The sequence below is a fragment of the Protopterus annectens genome, chromosome 8.part0 (assembly GCF_019279795.1).
Source record: "Protopterus annectens isolate FY-2018-M chromosome 8.part0, PAN1.0, whole genome shotgun sequence".
In the NCBI taxonomy this organism is placed as follows: domain Eukaryota; kingdom Metazoa; phylum Chordata; order Ceratodontiformes; family Protopteridae; genus Protopterus; species Protopterus annectens.
In genome coordinates, this window is record NC_056741.1 from 1559245442 (window position 1) to 1559257944 (window position 12503).

General features: G+C 39.7%; 1 protein-coding gene across 1 annotated transcript in view; it reads left to right on the forward strand.

Annotated features, from left to right (window-relative positions):
* LOC122809546 (neurogenic locus notch homolog protein 1-like) overlaps window positions 1-12503 on the forward strand; it is a 2715638-nt gene that overhangs the window by 257247 nt on the left and 2445888 nt on the right. The window contains exon 3 of the mRNA XM_044081127.1: window positions 11999-12086. Within this exon, the coding sequence (XP_043937062.1) occupies window positions 11999-12086 (88 nt within the window). The remainder of the gene's footprint in view (window positions 1-11998; window positions 12087-12503) is intronic.

Below are 12503 nucleotides of genomic sequence, written 5' to 3' on the forward strand. Positions count from 1 at the left end.
CTGCTAAAGATACACTTTTTAACCAAATTACAGTTCACATTGATGTTGCAATTATGTATAATAAAGCTTTCCTAACATCAAGCATATTGCAGGGGAATATGACATTATTTAGCTAAAAAACATACTGAAAAACACATACACACTACGCCGGTACCGGCGCAAAACAAACTCCAATGTGCTTTAGAAGCTTATCAGTTACAATATTAGGTTTCACCTTCTAACACACTTGTTAGTGAGCTATGTATCTTGCAGCAGGTAGCAAAAAAAAAAAAAAAAACTCTTTCTACAGTCGCGTATCAGGCAATAGATAGACTTAAAGCATGTTATACAGTCACCGATTTTACAGACACTACAAGCAAAACATTTACATCACTTTGAGCTTTAAGCTTGTTTGGTAGTGCGTTGCAAAAGCACGTGCAACAAGCAGTTTGTCAGCAACAGAGATAAGTAACACTAGCATATGCTATGATAAGTTGGTAACAGTTTAACTTTGTGGATGCCTTTACAGATAACCTTGTGGGCAGTCCGATTATCTAGCAAAAGATTAACAAAAGGTGCTACTTACACAAAGTGTGTACACCAAAGCTGGGGAAGCACAGCAGCCAAGGGATAGACCTAGGTGTAAAGATGGAGGCACAGAGGGAAAGGTATATTTATAAGGTAGGTGTGGCGATATGAGAGGAAGGGGAGGGTAAGGATAGGTGGAATCAGGTGGTGGCAGGAAGTGTGTAGTGTAACTCAGCATATAGGGGGAGCTCAGAGACAAAGTCTAAAACAGTGAGTTAATTCAGCCAGACCTATGGAGAGGGAGAGAGGTAAAATAGGAGAAAGAAGGGACAAAGGGGAGTCGGTAGGGTTAGAAACAGAGTAGTGCTAATCAAGAGAGAAGGGGGGGATACCGATAAGGGTACAGGAATCAGTCTAAGAGCTACAGAAGGAGTGAGCGCTTGTAGTGAGCGCAAGGAGAACAATCAGTGGAGAGCTGAGGTTAAGGTAAGTGAAGGTGCAAAGGGTAGAAGGTGTTAGTCTTGATAGTAGGGATAGGGGGAGGGTAGCTGAGTTGGTACAGAGAAAGGTGATAGAGGAATGAAGTGGGACTATGACATTACAAGCAAGGAGTCTATATTCATGTATGATGTATACGTAGACAAAATGCTAGATCTAGGATAGGGTGCCACTTAGTGGCCAAATGCTGTATAGCTACAATAGATTCCTTTAGGAGGTAGCTGGTCTTGGAAATAGAGGAGGACTTAAGGGATACTAGGTATTTATAGTGGTGTAGGAGGGAAGGTGGTCTAAGAGGAGAAATCAGAAGATTATGGCTGTTGGTCTCCCTAGCAGGAAGGTGTACTTTAAAACCTACAAACGTTTATACAGTGCAGCTTTTATTGACAGACATTATAAAAACACATACTATCTTCCTTTGTATTGTCCTTGAGGGGCTATTTCTCAGGGCGAGATATGAATCACTTCCTTAGTTTAGAGTGAAGACGGCTGTTATGAGATGGGATGAGGTAGCTGGCCAACAGGACAGGGCAGTTCCACAATGTTAGTGCCTTACGAACAGGCAGGGCAATATCTTCCTTTTTATTGTCCTTGCGGGGCTATTTCTCAGGGTGAGATATGAATCACTTCCTTAGTTTAGGGTGAAGACGGCTGTTATGAGATGGGATGAGGTAGCTGGCCAACAGGACAGGGCAGTTCCACAATGTTAGTGCCTTACGAACAGGCAGGGCAATATCTTCCTTTTTATTGTCCTTTCAGGGCTATTTCTCAGGGTGAGATATGAATCACTTCCTTAGTTTATGGTGAAGATGGCTGTTATGAGATGGGATGAGGTAGCTTGCCAACAGGACAGGGCAGTTCCACAATGTTAGTTCCTTACGAACAGGCAGGGCAATATCTTCCTTTTTATTGTCCTTGCGGGGCTATTTTTCAGGGCAAGATATGAATCACTTCCTTAGTTTAGGGTGAAGACGGCTGTTATGAGATGAGATTAGGTAGCTGGCCAACAGGACAGGGCAGTTCCACAATGTTAGTACCTTATGAACAGGCAGGGCAATATCTTCCTTTTTATTGTCCTTGTGGGGCTATTTCTCAGGGCGAGATATGAATCACTTCCTTAGTTTAGGGTGAAGACGGCCGTTATGAGATAGGATGAGTTAGCTGGCCAACAGGACAGGGCAGTTCCACAATGTTAGTGCCTTACGAACAGGCAGGGCAATATCTTCCTTTTTATTGTCCTTGCGGGGCTATTTCTCAGGGCGAGATATGAATCACTTCCTTAGTTTAGGGTGAAGACGGCTGTTATGAGATGGGATGAGGTAGCTGGCCAACAGGACAGGGCACTTCCACAATGTTAGTGCCTTACGAACAGGCAGGGCAAATGGTTGCATAATGGGAGAGAGAGAGAGAGAGAGAGAAAGGGGTTAAATACATAGAATGTTAAAAACAGTCATTAGGTAGCATAATACACAATACTAGGCCAAACACAAGGTAAAATAGGTCTCAATTCAACATATAATGAGGTTCACTGAAAAATAGACATAGCGTGGGTAGTTTCATTTAAATAGGGCAGATAATGCAGTTACAATCTAGCAATTACATGTAGCAATAACACTAGGATTCTAAAAACATTGCAAATCAGTTAGCATGCTACATATAAAATTGGAGGAACAGGGTCTATAGCCTGAGTGTGGTTCATGCAACAATTCAATGCTGTGCTACTATAGCCTTGTTGATATAAAAGTAAGGAATTATATAGCATCCCCTCTTGTGGTAATATAATTGAAATCATGGTTGCATGCTAAATACAAGCGCTACCAAAGCATAGCGTTTACTACAAAAATCTCAAATGTTAAATACAAGCGCTAGCAAAGCGTAACAATTACTACATAAATTTCAAATGGCCGACTCAATAAAGTGACCGTTTGACCATTTAGGAGGTGGCATCGGTTATTTACTCAGTACTGCATGCAGCACTCAGTCACAGATAGTCGGTGCCATCGGCTGTTATCACCAAAACACTCTATGTTCCCTGGGTTGATGCAAGCCCCTACAAAAATCGCCTATGGAGCCATTTAAGGTTAAAAACGGCTTCAGCGTGTGACCTTAGCTATGCTATGTTAGAATGTTGAAAGACAGCTTCAGCGTGTACCTTTAAGTATTCCTTACAACAACAGAGCGAATAGCTGGAGTGTCTTATTTTAAATGCTAAGATCGTACAGAAAACCTATATACAATAAGCCGGTACTAGCAGTTGATTTTCCAGTATGCTTGTAGAAGCGTGTCAGCTACAAGAAGTATTAAGTTACACTAGCTGCTAAAGATACACTTTTTAACCAAATTACAGTTCACATTGATGTTGCAATTATGTATAATAAAGCTTTCCTAACATCAAGCATATTGCAGGGGAATATGACATTATTTAGCTAAAAAACATACTGAAAACACATACACACACACTGGTACTGGCAAAACAAACTCCAATGTGCTTTAGAAGCTTATCAGTTACAATATTAGGTTTCACCTTCTAACACACTTGTTAGTGAGCTATGTATCTTGCAGCAGGTAGCAAAAAAAAAAAAAAAAACTCTTTCTACAGTCGCGTATCAGGCAATAGATAGACTTAAAGCATGTTATACAGTCACCGATTTTACAGACACTACAAGCAAAACATTTACATCACTTTGAGCTTTAAGCTTGTTTGGTAGTGCGTTGCAAAAGCACGTGCAACAAGCAGTCAGCAACAGAGATAAGTAACACTAGCATATGCTATGATAAATTGGTAACAGTTTAACTTTGTGGATGCCTTTACAGATAACCTTGTGGGCAGTCCGATTATCTAGCAAAAGATTAACAAAAGGTGCTACTTACACAAAGTGTGTACACCAAAGCTGGGGAAGCACAGCAGCCAAGGGATAGACCTAGGTGTAAAGATGGAGGCACAGAGGGAAAGGTATATTTATAAGGTAGGTGTGGCGATATGAGAGGAAGGGGAGGGTAAGGATAGGTGGAATCAGGTGGTGGCAGGAAGTGTGTAGTGTAACTCAGCATATAGGGGGAGCTCAGAGACAAAGTCTAAAACAGTGAGTTAATTCAGCCAGACCTATGGAGAGGGAGAGAGGTAAAATAGGAGAAAGAAGGGACAAAGGGGAGTCGGTAGGGTTAGAAACAGAGTAGTGCTAATCAAGAGAGAAGGGGGGGGTACCGATAAGGGTACAGGAATCAGTCTAAGAGCTACAGAAGGAGTGAGCGCTTGTAGTGAGCGCAAGGAGAACAATCAGTGGAGAGCTGAGGTTAACATAAGTGAAGGTGCACAGGGTAGAAGGTGTTAGTCTTGATAGTAGGGATAGGGAGAGGGTAGCTGAGTTGGTACAGAGAAAGGTGATAGAGGAATGAAGTGGGACTATGACATTACAAGCAAGGAGTCTATATTCATGTATGATGTATACGTAGACAAAATGCTAGATCTAGGATAGGGTGCCACTTAGTGGCCAAATGCTGTATAGCTACAATAGATTCCTTTAGGAGGTAGCTGGTCTTGGAAATAGAGGAGGACTTAAGGGATACTAGGTATTTATAGTGGTGTAGGAGGGAAGGTGGTCTAAGAGGAGAAATCAGAAGATTATGGCTGTTGGTCTCCCTAGCAGGAAGGTGTACTTTAAAACCTACAAACGTTTATACAGTGCAGCTTTTATTGACAGACATTATAAAAACACATACTATCTTCCTTTTTATTGTCCTTGAGGGGCTATTTCTCAGGGCGAGATATGAATCACTTCCTTAGTTTAGAGTGAAGACGGCTGTTATGAGATGGGATGAGGTAGCTGGCCAACAGGACAGGGCAGTTCCACAATGTTAGTGCCTTACGAACAGGCAGGGCAATATCTTCCTTTTTATTGTCCTTGCGGGGCTATTTCTCAGGGTGAGATATGAATCACTTCCTTAGTTTAGGGTGAAGACGGCTGTTATGAGATGGGATGAGGTAGCTGGCCAACAGGACAGGGCAGTTCCACAATGTTAGTGCCTTACGAACAGGCAGGGCAATATCTTCCTTTTTATTGTCCTTTCGGGGCTATTTCTCAGGGTGAGATATGAATCACTTCCTTAGTTTAGGGTGAAGATGGCTGTTATGAGATGGGATGAGGTAGCTGGCCAACAGGACAGGGCAGTTCCACAATGTTAGTGCCTTACGAACAGGCAGGGCAATATCTTCCTTTTTATTGTCCTTGCGGGGCTATTTTTCAGGGCAAGATATGAATCACTTCCTTAGTTTAGGGTGAAGACGGCTGTTATGAGATGAGATTAGGTAGCTGGCCAACAGGACAGGGCAGTTCCACAATGTTAGTGCCTTATGAACAGGCAGGGCAATATCTTCCTTTTTATTGTCCTTGTAGGGCTATTTCTCAGGGTGAGATATGAATCACTTCCTTAGTTTAGGGTGAAGACGGCTGTTATGAGATAGGATGAGTTAGCTGGCCAACAGGACAGGGCAGTTCCACAATGTTAGTGCCTTACGAACAGGCAGGGCAATATCTTCCTTTTTATTGTCCTTGCGGGGCTATTTCTCAGGGCGAGATATGAATCACTTCCTTAGTTTAGGGTGAAGACGGCTGTTATGAGATGGGATGAGGTAGCTGGCCAACAGGACAGGGCACTTCCACAATGTTAGTGCCTTACGAATAGGCAGGGCAACTGGTTGCATAAAGGGAGAGAGAGAGAGAGAGAGAGAGACAAGGGGGTTAAATATGTGGAATGTTAAGCACAGTCATTAGGTAGCATAATACACAATACTGGGCCAAACACAAGGTAAAATAGGTCTCAATTCAACATATAATGAGGTTCACTGAAAAATAGACATAGCGTGGGTAGTTTCATTTAAATAGGGCAGATAATGCAGTTACAAACTAGCAATTACATGTAGCAATAACACTAGGATTCTAAAAACATTGCAAATCAGTTAGCATGCTACATGTAAAATTGGAGGAACAGGGTCTATAGCCTGAGTGTGGTTGATGCGACAATTCAATGCTGTGTTACTATAGCCTTGTTGATATAAAAGTAAGGAATTATATAGCTTTCCCTCTTGTGGTAATATAATTAAAAGCATGGTTGCATGCTAAATACAAGCGCTACCAAAGCGTAGCGTTTACTACAAAAATCTCAAATGTTAAATACAAGCGCTACCAAAGCGTAGCGATTACTACATAAATTTCAAATGGCCGACTCAATAAAGTGACCGTTTGACCATTTAGTAGGTGGCGTTGGTTATTTACTCAGTACTGCATGCAGCACTCAGTAACAGATGGACGGTGCCATCGGCTGTTATCACCAAAACACTCTATGTTCCCTGGGTTGATGCAAGCCCCTACAAAAATCGCCTATGGAGCCATTTAAGGTTAAAAACGGCTTCAGCGTGTGACCTTAGCTATGCTATGTTAGAATGTTGAAAGACAGCTTCAGCGTGTACCTTTAAGTATTCCTTACAACAACAGAGTGAATAGCTGGAGTGTCTTATTTTAAATGCTAAGATCGTACAGTAAACCCATATACAATAAGCCGGTACTAGCAGTTGATTCTCCAGTACGCTTGTAGAAGCGTGTCAGCTGCAAGAAGTATTAAGTTACACTAGCTACTAAAGATATACTTTTTAACCAAAATACAGTTCACGTTGATGTTGCAATTATGTATAATAAAGCTTTCCTAACATCAAGCATATTGCAGGGGAATTTGACATTATTTAGCTAAAAAACATACTGAAAAACACATACACAGTACACTGGTACTGGCGCAAAACAAACACTGATGCGCTATAGCAGCTTATCAGTTACAATATTATGTTTCACCTTCTTTACAATATTAGGTTTCACCTTCTAACACACTTGTTAGTGAGCTATGTTTCTAGCAGCAGGTAGCAAAAAAAAAAAAAAAAAAAAACTCTTTCTACAGTCGCGTATCAGGCAATAGATAGACTTAAAGCATGTTATACAGTCACCAATTTTACAGACACTACAAGCAAAACATTTACATCTCTTTGAGCTTTAAGCTTGTTTGGTAGTGCATTGCAAAAGCACGTGCAACAAACAGTTTGTCAGCAACAGAGATAAGTAACACTAGCATATGCTATGATAAGTTGGTAACAGTTTAACTTTTTGGACGCCTTTACAGATAACCTTGTGGGCAGTGCGATTATCTAGCAAAAGATTAACAAAAGGTGCTACTTACACAAAGTGTGTACACCAAAGCTGGGGAAGCACAGCAGCCAAGGGATAGACCTAGGTGTAAAGATGGCGGCACAGAGGGAAAGGTATATTTATAAGGTAGGTGTGGCGATATGAGAGGAAGGGGAGGGTAAGGATAGGTGGAATCAGGTGGTGGCAGGAAGTGTGTAGTGTAACTCAGCAGGTAGGGGGAGCTCAGAGACAAATTCTAAAACAGTGAGTTAATTCAGCCAGACCTATGGAGAGGGAGAGAGGTAAAATAGGAGAAAGAAGGGACAAAGGGGAGTCGGTAGGGTTAGAAACAGAGTAGTGCTAATCAAGAGAGAAGGGGGGGGTACCGATAAGCGTACAGGAATCAGTCTAAGAGCTACAGAAGGAGTGAGCGCAAGGAGAACAATCAGTGGAGAGCTGAGGTTAAGGTAAGTGAAGGTGCAAAGGGTAGAAGGTGTTAGTCTTCATAGTAGGGATAGGGGGAGGGTAGCTGAGTTGGTACAGAGAAAGGTGATAGAGGAATGAAGTGGGACTATGACTTTACAAGCAAGGAGTCTATATTCATGTATGATGTATATGTAGACAAAATGCTAGATCTAGGATAGGGTGCCACTTAGTGGCCAAATGCTGTATAGCTACAATAGATTCCTTTAGGAGGTAGCTGGTCTTGGAAATAGAGGAGGACTTAAGGGATACTAGGTATTTATAGTGGTGTAGGAGGGAAGGTGGTCTAAGAGGAGAAATCGGAAGATTATGGCTGTTGGTCTCCCTAGCAGGAAGGTGTACTTTAAAACCTACAAAGGTTTATACAGTGCAGCTTTTATTGACAGACGTTATAAAAACACATACTATCTTCCTTTGTATTGTCCTTGAGGGGCTATTTCTCAGGGCGAGATATGAATCACTTCCTTAGTTTAGAGTGAAGATGGCTGTTATGAGATGGGATGAGGTAGCTGGCCAACAGGACAGGGCAGTTCCACAATGTTAGTGCCTTACGAACAGGCAGGGCAATATCTTCCTTTTTATTGTCCTTGCGGGGCTATTTCTCAGGGTGAGATATGAATCACTTCCTTAGTTTAGGGTGAAGACGGCTGTTATGAGATGGGATGAGTTAGCTGGCCAACAGGACAGGGCAGTTCCACAATATTAGTGCCTTACGAACAGGCAGGGCAATATCTTCCTTTTTATTGTCCTTGCGGGGCTATTTCTCAGGGCAAGATATGAATCACTTCCTTAGTTTAGGGCGAAGACGGCTGTTATGAGATGGGATGAGGTAGCTGGCCAACAGGACAGGGCAGTTCCACAATGTTAGTACCTTATGAACAGGCAGGGCAATATCTTCCTTTTTATTGTCCTTGTGGGGCTATTTCTCAGGGCGAGATATGAATCACTTCCTTAGTTTAGGGTGAAGACGGCCGTTATGAGATAGGATGAGTTAGCTGGCCAACAGGACAGGGCAGTTCCACAATGTTAGTGCCTTACGAACAGGCAGGGCAATATCTTCCTTTTTATTGTCCTTGCGGGGCTATTTCTCAGGGCGAGATATGAATCACTTCCTTAGTTTAGGGTGAAGACGGCTGTTATGAGATGGGATGAGGTAGCTGGCCAACAGGACAGGGCACTTCCACAATGTTAGTGCCTTATGAACAGGCAGGGCAATATCTTCCTTTTTATTGTCCTTGTGGGGCTATTTCTCAGGGCGAGATATGAATCACTTCCTTAGTTTAGGGTGAAGACGGCTGTTATGAGATGGGATGAGGTAGCTGGCCAACAGGACAGGGCAGTTCCACAGTGTTAGTGCCTTACGAACAGGCAGGGCAAACAAAGTGTGTACACCAAAGCTGGGGAAGCACAGCAGCCAAGGGATAGACCTAGGTGGAAAGATCGTAAATAATATCATCTTACTCTCTAATAAGTGTCATTGTTTGGGAAGAAAAGGCTGTGTTAGCACACTAAAGAGAAATCCAGTATCTACTCCATTATGTACCTTATGAAAATGCTTAGCAATGGGACTTTTCAAATTCAAATTTCTGATATCACTCATATATTCTAAAATATGAATTTTAATATTCAGTTTTGTCTGACCCACATACCATTTAGGGTTAATAAAAAAATATGTCATTAGAAATGATTTTTTTTCCATTGATGTTAGTCCCTGATAAATTTCTTACCATAGGGCAGACCTTACAATGTCCACAAGCAAACATACCTCTTTGGTTTAGAGGCACCACATTTGACCTTTGTTCAAGACTAAGAACCTTTTTCAAATTATAAAAACTTCCATAAGAAAATGTAATGTGTTTGGGAAATAATGCTCCCACAGTTTCATCATAACAAGGCATGTGCCAACAATCTTTAACTATTTTTCCATAATTGGTGAAAAGAAAGAATATTTTGCTACAAAAAAACATTTTCTCAGCATCACGCATTTGCTTGGTGTCTCCCCCATAAAATGTTATCCCACTTTCTTCTTTTCTATTAATGTCTTCAACATTAAGCAGTTTCATTTTAGCTTTAGTCAATTGCTCCACTGAATAACCACATTCTAACAATCTCCTATTAACCCCTGTTAAACCTTCCTCCTTAAACTTTTATTCAGAAGTATTAATATTAATTGTTCTCATCTCCCCATATGGTAGAAGATCTAACAAATGTGGTGGATGCATACTAGAAGCATTCAAAAAATATTGACCATTTTTTCTTTAACATAAGGTCGATACTGAATTTTTGATTCCCCATCTACATAAAAAACAACATCTAAAATGTAATATATTCCCTGTTCAATTCACATGTAAATTTCAAATCATGTTCATTTCTATTAAGCATTTCAAAAAGAAATTAATTCTCATCTCTCTCTTACATATGAAATATCTGGTCATCAATAAATCTTTTGTGTAAATCACATGTTCCAAAAAGAATTTAGTGGAATACAGCACTGCACTTTTCTTTCAAAACTCCATTATAAAATGATTGCATAGGTTGGGGCATATGATGCCCCCATAGTCGTGTCCATCATTTGCAAGAAAAGTTCATTTCTAAAACAAAAATAATTGTGCATCAGATATAATTCTAACAACAAAATAAGGAATGAGGTATGAGGTCCTTCACCCATGGTATTATGAACTGCTTCTAAACTGCACTTATGCTGGATATTTGTATACAAAGTTTTCACATCAACTATTACCCAATAATAATTATTCCTCCAAGTAATATTTTTTACACATTTAAACAATTCTTGTGTTTTATTAATGTGTGCAGGCACTGTTTGTAATATTTTTTACCTGAAAATCTAAAAAGGTGCCCACATTTTGCAAATAAGAACCTCTCCCCAAAATAATAGGTCTACCTGGGGGTGTTTGTTAAATTTTTGTGTATTTTCGGAATGGCATAAAACACTGGATCTACAAGTTTAGCAATATATAACTTTTTAACATTATTAGACAAGAAAAACTCCAACCTTTCACCTCTTTCCAACAATTCTACCAAGGTTGAATTAAAAGAAATCACAGGATTATTCAATAATTTTCTGTATTCCAAATGAGTTTTTGACAGACACATTATTTAGATCAAGAAAACATTTTGCATGGGAGTTTGAACTTTGGTGGGGATATGCATGGTTGGAAGCTGAGCATGTCATTTTTGAAAATCTGTAGTACACATATACACAATATGTTTTGTTTGCTTAGCACTGTTAAAATAAACAAAATGTTAAGCTGCTGTACAATACCACTACAATGTGTTTTTGGAAGATTAACAGTTACTTTAAAAATCATGACTAAGAGGTTAGAGAAAACATATTTTTCCTTGAATTTTTTTTTCTTATTGTAAGAACTCTAGTTGGTGACTAAAATTGGAAAGAATAATTTGTATTGTTTTATTATTCTGTTTTTCAACTGACTTCAGTGAGCTTAGGAACTAGGATGGGAGCTAATTATTGGAAAGAAGGAATTCTAAGTTAGGGTGCTCGGGTCATGTGTGTGTAAGGAATCTCACTTTTGTTTTGGTGCTTGGAGAATGGAAGTGTTTGGGTCTATGTTTGCTCATTGAAAAAAAATTACAGTGAACGTCTAATAATCAAAAATTAAACAGTGAAAGTTTAACCTACAGAACAATCTTAACAGGGAAAAATAATTCATTGAAAGGCCATTGTTGGCCAACAACCAAGAAGTACCACTATGCATACGGTAAGTGAAGGAATTTTTTAAATTTGCCCTATTCTCCACTGTAGTGTGATCTTGGAGTTGGTACATGTAGTTGGGGGTGTGAGGAGCACAGCCCCCCACATTGGGGTGTGGGGGGCAGAACCCCCTAGCTTTGTTGATCACATTTGTGATGTTGGCCAACTATGTCCATTTGAGGAATTATTTTTTTGTTGTTATGCTTTTTTGGTATGTTAAACTTTCCCTGTTTATCATTTGATTATTAGCTGTTTGCTATAGTTTTTTTATTTTGATGCATGAACAAAGACCTGAATGTTTTTGTGGCTGGTTAGTCATAATAGAAGACGTACATATTTATATAAAAAGGATAATGAATACAGTTCAGGTGCAGTGCTATATATATTATATATGTGATTCTACAGGAAGAGCTATATGGATGTCCTTTTCATTACTATAACTTCAGATGTGTCTTATGATCTAATTAAAATGAGAACTCATTAAAAGTACATTCTGTATGCACATTGTGTGGTCTTGTAAAAGTTACACCTGAATGCAGTGTAATATTTATTGTATTTGTTCTCTATTTCATATTATGATTTTTTGTGTTTGCGTTTTTCATAACAGCTGTCTTGGGGGTACAGCAGCTCCTAGAAAATGCCCTTCAGGTACCGCCAATCATCTCCCTGCCAAAGATAGCCTGAAAGACTGTCAGGTATGAACAAGTGTGTTAAAAGTATTTGATAAATTAATCATACACTTTAATTGGTTTCACTGCCAGAGAATTCATAATTAATACAGAAGCTGCATTAATTTTTTTATTAAGAAGTTCAGAGATTGTAAGTCTTTGTCCATGAAAAATTTTATCTTAAAAAATAAGGAAGTCTATGCTTGCTGTTTGCAAGGAAACATGTTTTTCTAGCAATATTATGAACTTACATAAAACAGTTGACAGAATGCTTCTGCTGACTTATGCAGTCATCCTTAATGTATACTTTGCTCTGTTTTGCTGATTCTTCACTCAACTTGAACAAGTTGTCCCACATTATTCACAAGATCTTTCACAGATTTATTTATAACCCTTCCACATAGTCCTTTCTAATCCTCTTCAGCTCACACTATGAAAATGGTC